The sequence below is a fragment of the Diabrotica virgifera genome, chromosome 3 (genome assembly GCF_917563875.1).
Source record: "Diabrotica virgifera virgifera chromosome 3, PGI_DIABVI_V3a".
Taxonomy (NCBI): domain Eukaryota; kingdom Metazoa; phylum Arthropoda; class Insecta; order Coleoptera; family Chrysomelidae; genus Diabrotica; species Diabrotica virgifera.
Genome location: NC_065445.1, coordinates 236,852,540 through 236,864,903, shown reverse-complemented (window position 1 = coordinate 236,864,903; position 12,364 = coordinate 236,852,540). Strand labels below are relative to the sequence as shown.

General features: G+C 31.8%; 1 protein-coding gene across 1 annotated transcript in view; it reads left to right on the top strand.

Moving 5' to 3' along the window:
• The window catches only part of LOC126882706 (odorant receptor 30a-like), a 36,215-nt gene extending 26,896 nt beyond the window's left edge, over window positions 1-9,319 (top strand). The window contains exons 3-6 of the mRNA XM_050647687.1: window positions 2,427-2,526; window positions 2,576-2,677; window positions 4,818-4,976; window positions 9,275-9,319. Coding sequence (XP_050503644.1) covers window positions 2,427-2,526; window positions 2,576-2,677; window positions 4,818-4,976; window positions 9,275-9,319 — 406 coding nt within the window. The remainder of the gene's footprint in view (window positions 1-2,426; window positions 2,527-2,575; window positions 2,678-4,817; window positions 4,977-9,274) is intronic.
• The last annotated feature ends 3,045 nt before the right edge of the window (window positions 9,320-12,364 follow it).

Here is a 12,364-nt window from a genome sequence, read left to right as displayed (position 1 = left end):
ATACTTAAATCGTCCAACAAATTTCCTTAAAATCGATCTGATAGATTTTGCATAATAATTTTGCAATCTAAATTGTTTAAAAAGAGTTCAATTTTTTTAAAAACTTTACATACACTAATACACTTTACAGAATTAAAATCGGATTATCTAAGCGGCCTCAGCACTGTTTTAAAGTTATAAACAATTTTTTGGCGTATAAACAAATACAGTGAGGACGTTTGAGTTGGAATAAATTAATTTTCTGGAGAATGGGTGTCTCTGGAGATAAATCCCGAAATAGGTCGATTTTTATTTTTAAATTCTAATTTTTTGGTATACATATCATACTAGTGACGTCATCCATCTGGGCGTGATGACGAAATCCATGATTTTTTTAAATGATAATAGGGGCCGTATGATAGCTCATTCGAAAGGCTATTCAATTTTGTATTCACTGATATAAACATTAACATAATTATTTATACAGGGTGCCCAAAAAAAGTTTTTTGATTCAATTTAATTAAGACAAAAAAAGAATGTAGGTAATCTATTTAATGCAAAACACCTTTTACTGCAGTCAGAAAACAGAAAAAAATGTGAATTTGAAAAATAAACATTGTTTTTCGCTTAAATTAAATGTTAAAATTGCTAAGAGGCTGGATGGCAACTAATATTTAATTAAGTGAAAAGCAATAGTTGTTTATCAAATAAAACATTTTTTTTTCTGTTTTAGGACAACAGTAAAATGTATTTCGAATTAAATAAATTATATACATACATTCTTCTTTTGTCTCAATTTAATTAAAAAAAAATAATGGGCACCCTGTATCAATACATAATTATATGTTAAGGTTTATATTAGGAAATAGAGAATTGCATATCCTTTCGAATGAGCTATCATACGACCCCTATTCTCATTTAAAAAAAAATCATTGATTACGTCAGCGTTTCCCAACCGGTGGGTCGTGGTCGTGACCCACTAGTGGGTCGCGGGCAGATTTCAGGTGGGTCCCGGTGTGGCTCTTACAGTAGCTGAGAACCTGAGTAGCGTACATTATATATCATCATGGGTGAGTGATATAAAAAACCTCAAAAGGTGGTCGCCAGACATAAAAGGTTGAGAACCACTGGATTACGTCACCATACCCAGATGGATGACGTAACTAGTTTGATGTATAAGCCAAAAAATTTATAATTAAAAAAAGAAAAATCGACCTGTTTCGGATTTACCTGCAGAGTTGCCCATTCTCGAGAAAATGAATTTATGTCAACTCAAACGTCCTCACTGTATTTGTTTATAAGAAAAAGAATTGTTTATAACTTTAAAACAGTGCTGAGGCCGCTTAGATAATCCGATTTTAATTATCTAAAGTGTATTAGATAGGTAGAGTGCCTCTTTATATGGGACCGTTCAAGTATTACGTAACGCTGGTTGGGGGGGGGGTGTCAAAAATCTACAAAAATTGCGTTGCGTAATAGTTAAACGCCCATTACAGTGCGTTACGTAGGGGGGAAGGGGGTCAAAAATCTTCAAAAATCGCGTTACGTAATACTTGAACGCTCCCTATGTAAAAAAATTAGCAAACCTCTAAATGGTCTACTTGTTGTTTAGAAAGTTTTTAAAAAATTTAAATTAAAAAAAATTAGATTGCAAAATTATTATGCAAAATCTATCAGATCCATTTAAATTAAATTTGGTGGACAATTTAAGTATGTTGTAAGGATTTTATAATAGAATTAAGAAGGTTCCAAATGCAACCAAAGTGGTTGAAAAACACTGAATAAAAACAGGTTTATTTTACCCCCTTATTTTGTATTTATTGCTATTTTGCAGGAAGGGTAATAATTTAAGACATTTTTAACCAGTCGTATATCATACAAAATTCAATTATCTTTATTTTATTTCACTACGACTTTGTTCCAAAATCAATCGTTTTAAAGTTATAAGCAATGAAAATAGAAACAAATCGATGTTTTTCAAAATTTTTTAATATTTTAATTTTTTATTAATGTTCCGAGCATATTTTTACCTAACTTTATCCACGTTCACTCATTACGAAATCTGCTACGTATTTCAGCCATTTTAACAAAATTTATTTCGACTTTCTCATGTAACTCTTCCAAGAGAATACATAAATGATGAATAACTTTTACACCACCTTCAAAGAGGGTAATTTATACAAGTACATATCTGGAATACCGGTATTAGATTATCAACATCGTTAGTAATTACTTAGAAAAGAAAGTTACAAATTCACCGGTACTTAATGGGTTACCGCAAAATTACCTGCGCGTAAGAGTTACCAGTTGGCCTGTAATTAGGATGGGGGATTAAAATAGTTACGAATTCACCGGGACCCAATCTCTTATGTCTTTAAAACTGATACATCCTCTAGATACCTGTTACATACACTTTAAATATGCTAATTGTTTTCATACACTTTTAGGTTTATGAACAACATGGACAACACATTTAAGAGGTATATTTTTGTTGAATATATCTGTACATCCTTCGGTTTATCTGTAGTCGTTCTGCAATTTTTATTGGTAAGTTTTGCTTCAATAATCTGCAACAGTTAAAGTATTGAATCTTTAGGAAGAAAGTATTCAAATGAAAATTGCTGCAGCCGGTTTTTTCATTGTATTTGCTTCGCAGTCTCTAATAATTTACTATCATGCTGATATAGTAGCATTTGAGGTACTAAAATTAGATATTATTGTATCAACTTTTAGCATGTTAATAATTGAGGGGCTGAGTATCAAAGACAGACTATTCCATTTTGTACTTTTTTCGGGAAAGCTGAAAAACTGCAGCGATTTATATTCTCTACATCCAATTATTGTGATTTTTCTATGAATATACTTTTAGCATTTCTTAATACTTTTATTTAGAATAACGAAAATATGTAATAAATATATTTTTGTTTATTTACACACAAATTTAAATTTACAGGATGATTCATGAAAGTCAAACAGAGTCCACAAGCTTTATTTTTAATAGAACACCCTCTATATTTTTATATTTTTAAAAGCTGCTTAACAACCTGATTTCAACTAACTATATCATGTAGGGTGAAGTATGAACAATACAGGATGAAATTTTGAAATTATTAACTATGGAATCCAATTATGGAATAAAATTGTTTGTGTCCTTATTTTAAAAATTATAAAAAATGCCAGAACAGGTCAACTTTTAAATTTAAATGGGCGCTTTCCAAACATAGATTTAAATTTACAGGGTGGTTTACGCAAGTACATCATAGTCCCTGATCTTTAGTTTTAATGGATCACCCTGTATATTTTTATGTGCTGAGAAGCTACTTTAAAACTTCATCTCAAAAAAAATGTATTATTCGGGTCCATTATGAATAATACAAGGTAAAATTTTGAAAATGTGAAATTTTTAAATTATTCATAAATTTCGTCAAGATATTAAAAATACAAAACCAAAAAAAAATAAATACTATTTATACTTAGTTTAGAAAATACATGTCTTTATTTAGTTAAAATACCATTATTATATACATACTTTACTATTATTTAAAGTATGATAAATCATTAGATAATTTCAAAATTTTATGTAGGTACCTATTTAATATCTTGACGAAGATTTAACCTATATAATTTTAAAATTTAATTTTGTATTATTCGTAATAGGCCCTATAAAATACACTTTTTTGTGATGAAGTTATTTAGCAAATTCGAAAAACATAAAAATATATAAGGTGTTTTATTACAATTAAAGATCATGGACTGTGATAGACTTGTGTGGATCACCCCGTATATTTTAATTAATGTTTAAAGAGAGCATATCTAAATTTAAAAGTTGACGTATCCCAGCGTTTTTATAATTTTCTAAAATAAGGACACAAACAATTTTATTCCATAAGTGGTTTCCATACACTGTAATTTCAAAATTTCAGCCTGTATTATTCATAATACACGATACATGATATGGGTCGTTGAAATCAGGCCGTTAAGTAGCTTTTAATAATATAAAAATATATAGGGTGTTCCATTAAAAATAAAGCTTATGAACTATACCAGGCTTGCGTGAATCACCCTGTTAAATTTAAATTTAGGTTTAAAAAGCCTACATTTATATATAAAAATGAACGGGTATCAGCGTTTTTTAAAATTTTTTAAAACAAGAACACAAATAATTTTATTCCATAAGTGCCTTCCACCCTATATATTATAATACATGTATTATACACCCTCTATAATACATGTACTGACGATGAAATAAAGGTAACAATAAAATTGTAATGTGTTAAATGATAAAAAAGTTAAAGCTGCGATAGTCATGAAGCCCATCAGTTATATTTTTTATTACTTAAGTTCTCTTATTCATTAATTTATTATATTTATGATCACACCTCCTAAGCCTAATCCAACTATGAATATAATATTTTTGATAAAAGTGTAACAAATTACAAGTAAAATATTCACCTTAAACACAAAAATAAGCAGTGTTTACTATACGACAACACTGAATATAATGCTGATCTACTCACAGAGTGACGTAGCTACGTTGGTCCCGCCTACCTGTTCCAAGTCATATCTTGTGTTATTGTATCATGGCTGTAATGGCGGTTCTGCTACAAAGTCAAGTTGGAGATGTCCGTTTCTGAAACTGATGCTCGTTTGAAATGTAATTTCTTGCATGTTCTAGCCGCTCTTGAAACTAAAGTAATTCATATTTGAATTCTTTGTGAAAAATCCTACAAGACTGTACCATTAACTCAATTTTGAAAAAAATGAAGTTTTCTGTCTTTGATATCAAGCTTTTCAATTCTATGACAGCATATTTTAAAACTTTCGCTTTATGTTTGAAGGGTAGCCATGGTTTGGTCAAAGCAATTTTTTCCAGTAACTGGCACATATTAGATGTAAGTGCTCAAAAACTATTAAAATTCGTCATTCTTAGAGCTCAGAAACCCTTAACGCTGTCCATAGGGCCATTCAGAAAAGTGGGGGTCGAGTCAATGATTGCTGTAAGTATAAAATTATACATGTCAAACATTTAATGCTATATCAAATATTGAGAGAGAAACAATTTTTTGAGGTATTTATTTTTATAACATAACTTAGTGAATCCTAGTACTATAGGCAAGTAGAAATGCTGTCGTATTCAAATATCAGTGTATGCCAATAGATTGTAAAAAGGAGACAAAAATTTGCCAAACAAGAAAAACAGTAAAATAATTTAAACTAAAACATAAGAACATCATAGTGTAGAACCAGCCGTAAGAAACTTTTACCAACGAAGTCGCGAGTACAGGTTGCGACATGTGAAAATGGATAAATTATTGGATAAATTTTGGTACAATTAGGAATTGGGACAGAAAAATTAGTTAATACTGTCATAGGTGCTAACATTGAAGAGGATGTTAAATTAGAAATGGGCGTCATGAAGTTGAATGGATTTCAATTGGAGTTTAGGAATAAAACAATCAATGTTGGTATCGGATCGGTACCTAGTTTTCAGCCATATAATGACAGCACTGCTACACTGCCAAGCTACAGCTACACACTACCTAAATGAAAATGAATACACGAACCCTGTACCATTAAACAGGGGTGTCAAACAGGGAGACTGTCTATCACCCGAACTGTTCACCTTAGTTTTGGAGGACGTTTTTAAAAATCTAAATTGGAAATTTAAGGGAATAAACATCAATGGCCGCTACTTCAGTAATCTACGATTTGCGGATGACATAATCCTGATACCTACTGACCTACAAGAACTGCAAACCATGCTTTCAGAACTACACACAGAATCTTCTAAAATAGGGCTGAAAATGAATTTAAACAAAACAAAAGTCATGCATTCCGAAGAAACGATGACAATAATAAACAACAAAGTTATAGAAAAAGTTGAAGAATATATATACTTAGGACAAAAAATAATACTAAATAGGGAAATTCAAACGGAAGAAATAAAAAGAAGAAGAAAGTTAGCATTGTCAGCATTCGGCAAACTGAACTATATACTCAGAAATCAGCAAATTCAACCACATCTTAGATCTAAAGTTTTTGATACATGCATTATTCCGATATTAACATATGGGGCACAAACATGGACAATCACAAAAAAGAATATGAACATACTCAGAGTCACTCAACATGCGATGGAAGGAGCAATGCTTGGCATATCACTTAAGTACAGGGAAACAAACACATGGATAAGACAGAAAACCAAAGTCACCGATGTGGTACAAAAATCACTAAAATTGAAATGGGAATACGCTGGACATGTAGCTAGGAGCGATGTTAAAAAATGGCACAGAACAATTCTTACCTGGAGACCATACGAACACAAAAGACCCAGAGGCAGACCTCCTATGAGATGGACAATGACCTGAAACGAGATGTCGGGAAAAATTGGCTACAAGTAGCGTACAACAAAAAACAATAGAAAGAAGACTTGAAGAGTCTTATGTTCAGATGTGAACGTAAATGGCTAGACAAAGAAGAAGCAGAAGAAGAAGAAGAAGAAGAATGACAGCACTGTTCGAGCAGCAATTAAAGAAGATACAGTTGTGCCCGCTGGGAGTGAAACTATCATAGTAGCGCGAGTGCAGGGAATTATGGACAAAGCAATACCTGTTATGATGGAGACTTGGAACCATGACGAGGAAGTTGACCGAGCAGTCATATCTGGAAGAACATTGGTACTTCCTCTAAAAAAAAATCTTGTAAGACTTATCAATGTCAGTGACTACCCAGTGACCATCAAGAATATTAGCGATAAACGATCCTCGTTATCTTGATTTCTATCTATAAATGGATTCATGTAAGGAATGAGAAACATCAAGTGAGCATTTTTGATGGGCTCCCTGCCTACTATCGGAGAAATTTTGCAGATATTGCTAAGCCATTAATGTGCCTTAAGCAGGAAGCAAGAGATTACTGCTGATATAGACCTGCAAAACTGCCTTTAAAACCTTGAAAAAGCATTTTGTTACATCGCTATTATTAGAGTATCCAATGACAGAAGGAGAGCTTATCTTATAGTAGGGGAGCGAAGTATGTTAAATGTGCAGTCACTTGAGCGTTATGGGGACCTATTGGGTTGTGAAAAGTATGTTCTAAAACCAAAAAAAGTTAAGTAAAGTTTTCCATTTTAGTGGGCGCTTGCCATTTTTTATTTTATTTTCCATTTCCAACAATCGTTTTTTCGAAAAAATGTTTCGAATAAAAGTTGCTTATTTTTACGTAAATAATCCAAATCTGGAATAAAAATTTGGGGCTCCTATTTAAGATTTTAAAGTGGGGGGGGGTCGTGTTTGGTACCATTCGATAGATTTTTGAAAAATATTGAACAAGTACTTTTTAGTGTTTCAATCTAACGCTCATTTCGCGAATTATTCGCTTTTTTTGTGAAACTTTTTAACTCGCCCATTTCCTTACTCAAATTGTCAGATTTTTGAAATATACACTGTTTTGCATGTCCTTAACCCGGCATTGGTCGCTAGGTAAGTTGTTACGCGAGTGGTCGCGCGTGAGATTTTCTCTCACATATCCAACTTTTGCCTTTCTTTACAAAATTTTTCAAAAAAGATGAGGTTTCATTAACTATAAAGCCATTTGCTTTAAAAAGACACGACGTTTTTCTGATTTATTATTATTATCTTTTTATAAAATGTGACTATTGATGCCGCCAATATCTAACATTGAAAAATATAGGGTAAGTGACCATCTACAACTAACCCGTGAAACAGAATATACAATTTTCATATCATCGACCACATCCACGGCGCCTTTTATTACATCATAAAAGGATATTATTTTAGGTTTAAAGGGGAAACATAAAATTAATTTTTATACACAGTTGGTGACGCCGGTGGTCGCTTGATGAGAGAATCTCTCACATAACGCGCACTGACTCAACAATCTGGTGATACTAAGTAAACTGAGTCACTATCTGAGCGGACGAGTCTATTAGATTCTCGAGGGAGGATAGTTAGGAGACTAGAAGAAACTACAGCGCGTATAATTTCCCAGAAAAAAAGTTGTGCGCAATTTTCTGAAACCGTGAGAGAAAATCTCATATAATGACCACTGGCGGGTTAACTTACCTTATCTTAGGGCCGGTTTTTCAGTGCTGGGTTAACCTATTTATTTTTTGGTCACCGAAATATTCATGGTTAATCAGTTTTTCAGTACTAGGTTAGAGCTTAAACTCGTTTAAGTTAACCACGATTTTAACCGATCCTCGTTAGATGGTTTAAATGGTTTAACTCCGAATTTTGCGGTTACGCTTGCGCATTGGTGCAGTGAATGAATCATGTTTTTTGATACCTGCCTGACAGAAGGGATTAGTTGGATTATGTTATTTTCTTTCATCGCGGGAAGTATTCTAATACCTCCTTATTATTAAAAGGAAATTATTATTATTGAAATTATAAATTATTATCGTTATTATATAGGAAGGAATTATAAGGAAATATATTTAAATATAACTGTAACAGGTACCTATGTTTACAGTTACTGTAACAGGATTTGATGCATGATTCCTAGTAATATTTTAAAAAGATTATTTTATATTTGTCTACACAGCAAAATACTTAATTATTTACCAAAGAGTCTGACTTCTTATTTCCTGGTCAATCTGTTCAAATAGTGATAAGACCGTGGTCTTTGACAAACAAAATCGGAAGAAAAGTCTAAAAAATCGTCCCAGTAATTCTAATTCTCTTCTGTTATGAAACCGAGGTAAACGTTATGAACTAAACAAAGATTCCGAACTTGATATTGCATTGCATTAATCATTTTTTAAATTTGGTTATGAAATTGTCTATTATTTATTTTTCTGTCAAATTAATCATTATTTCTCGAATTGCACATGCGCACGTACAGTTACTGCTGCCAACAGAAGAAAAAAGTGGTTAGCTAATCGAGATTTTCTTAACTTGATTTAAAGCACTGAAAAACGCTATGAGGGTTAAAATACTGGTTAAAATTTAAACTAGGTTTGCTAACCAAAATTTTAACCGCTCACTGAAAAACCGGGCCTTAATCTGATAATTTCGAGTATTTTTAAGGATAGATTTTTTTTCGGGCCCCCCTTAACGAACTCTCCTGTGTTGAGCCAATATATGGTAGAGGTACATCTGCAGGGCACCAGGTTTCTCCCCATATGATAATCTAAAGAGCTCGAGTAACTGCAAAAATCTCCGCTTGGGCTCCCTTACCATTATATACAGATGCAAGTAATGTGGGAATTGTATTTACCTAGTATATTATAATGATATTTTATATATCTCCATTAACAAATCTATTTTTTTAGTTATTTAAAGCTACCTATAGTTACCTGTCCGTAATGTGGAAATAGAACCAACTAAATAATTAATAAGATAGACGACACAATTGGTTCCAAAATTAGATGTTTTTTTTATTTATTTCTTAATATATAACGTAAATCTGTAGTAAACAAGTATATCAAAATATGATCACTATAGAAAATAAAGTCACTAAAAGTATAAACCGATATTTCATTTTCTTCTATAATTTTTGTGTTTTACGAAATTGGCAGTATGTGTTATTTATAGAGACCGGACATAATATATGCACTAAAATTTTCCAAAATATGCGCATATATATGCACACATTTTTGCAAAAATATGCACAATTTTTATTTAAATATGCAATATTTTTTATGCACATATTAATTATATAAATAACAAACAAACCAAAAAATGATGACAATTATTGCTTACATTTAAAAACTTTTTCAAATAACATTTTATTATGTTAATTCAATTTACGTAAACATATTCTAATATGTACTCGTAAAATTAATAACAATAACGTACATATAATTGGGGATGGGGCATGTTATGTGTAATGAGAGATACAACATACAGTGGAACCTCGATAACTCGGATTAATCGGGACCGCGACCAATCCGGGTTATCGAAAATCCGAGATAGCCGGAGAATATGGTAAAAATTAATAAAATACGGTATACTTACAGATAAACTCCGTTAGAATTGAAATAACATGAAATATATTTATAAATATGCACAGTACCTACTCATTAAAATTACTAAAAAAACAACACCAAACCCAAACGTAAGCAAATGGAAGCGAACAATACAAGACACACAATACTAATGACCATTGTTTATAAAAGAATTTTTTAAATAGTCTTTCCTAAACAATGCTGACAGTTTGAAATAAAAAGGAATAGATACTACAGACAGGTGGCTGTTGTTTCTGCGGCGTGTGCTATGAGTCATTTTTAATATCGTATAGTTCAAATTACACACATACACATTATCTCTCAAATATTATATTACATACATTTTTATTGTTGAAAGGTTTGTCTGATAATTAACTATTTTGATTGGAAATAAGCCACAATTAAATTGAAAAATACAAAATATTGAAAATCAAAATGTTTATCTGATGAAAATCGGTCCGGTTAGCCGGACTTCCGGGTTATCGGGGGCCGACTTATCGGGGTTCCACTGTACTTCAATTGATTATACAGGGGAAAATCCAGGGCAAGAGAAGTCTAGGAAGGAGAAGAATCTCATGGTTGCGTAACTGAATGGTACGGATGCACCATTGCATGAGAATGGTACGGATGCACATCAACCGAACTATTCAAAGCAGCAGCATCTAAGATTAGAATAGCCATGATGATTGCCAACCTCCGTCGCGGAGATGGCACGTGAAGAAGACCTATAATTATGAATTATTAAGATTACTCTTGTAGCTTACAATAAGATGTTTTTCTATATCGCCTACCAAAAAATTTTGTTTTCTTGCAGAAAATAAAATATGTATCTATATTTAAAAAATGACCTTTCTAATCAACGAATGTTATTGGTGCATCTATCAGGATACTAATTAACTCACGATCTAATTTAACAATGACACTGAGATTACCATTTAAAATTTTTGTCACTTCTATTACCAGTAAATAAACATAATTTTTTTGAAATACACCGTTATACTTTTTTTCACAATTTCACCAACATTTCCTCTGCCTTTATTTCTGTTTGAAATTTCTCAACCAATTCTCCAATTCTATAGACTCAGTAGTGGCATTCCTTGCGCTTCCACTCTTGAAATAAGACCACTTACAAATTCGTAGTTCTTTTAATAGTAAGTCGTAGTCGTAGTTCTCTGACTCAATAAGTGCTAATTCGGACTTTAATAAACGATTTTTTAAAATCTCCTTGACACCTTTCTCTGCCAATGCAGATCTGTCCTTCGGAATTTCAGAATTTTTAAGTCATAAGTTCATAAGCATTGTAATCTGTTATTTATTTCCTTGCAATAAAGGAATGCCCAGATGCTTACCTATTATATCTAGTGGATTGTCTGGTTGGGACGATTTATGAAATTTCGGCATTAGATACTAAACCATTAAAATTTATTTACTTTTCTGAAAAATTTAATTTTGATTAGATTGTGTAGAAAATAGGCTATAATATGTCACACATTTCAAAATATGCAGAAACAGTAAAAAAGCAATTACATGCAAAATATGCAACAAATATGCAATTGTCATAAAGTCCGGTCTCTAGTTATTTATAAACTTTATCACAAAACCCTAGAGAATGGGTCATTGAAGATGACATAAAAGTAAAGATTTTATATTGATACGCCCAAGCACCCCATGGTCCTCACCTGTCTCCCCAAAAAAGAGGTATAAGAAAACAAAATAAAAACCTTCAGAAGGAAGTCTGGTTGACCAGAGTCTTGTAGGTGAATCTCCAATATTTTAAGACAGCTTTGACAGAACTTACTTCTTATAGGAAGGTTTGATGTAACTTTGGTAAAAGAAGCCTGGATTTAAAAAGATATAATAAGAGATCTATCAGATATTGGTGAAGAGCTTTAAATCTTTACTGGCCAAAATACCTTTGATGTGCCAAGTACTTAGTAAGATAATATAAACTGTTGGTCAAAAGTTAGGGATATAGAAAATTATGCTGATTTTCATAGTTGATTTTTTCGCGAACAGACGGATTCTGCTATTTTTTATTATTTTAGATTTTTCTTTAGTATGTATTTACATAGTTGGCAAAGGTTTACTCAAACTTATTTTTTATACTTATTTTTTAAGTTTAAGTAGGGAGAACGATGAACAAATGTGAGTATACATCAGAATCTTATAGTAGTCTTGTTTTGTGAACATGTTGTTTGAATGTCCCTGATATCTTAAAAAAAAATAGACGGTTTTGTAATTTCACATGTGTTTTAACCGAAACAAAAGTTCGAGACACTTTGTAAGTAGGAAAGGGCACAAAGGTGAGTATCTATACCTCGATATTTTGTTGTAGTCTCATATTTTGTGAATATTTTATTTTTGATAATTTCTCTGATATCTTTAACAACAAAGAAACTAGATAGTATTACTATT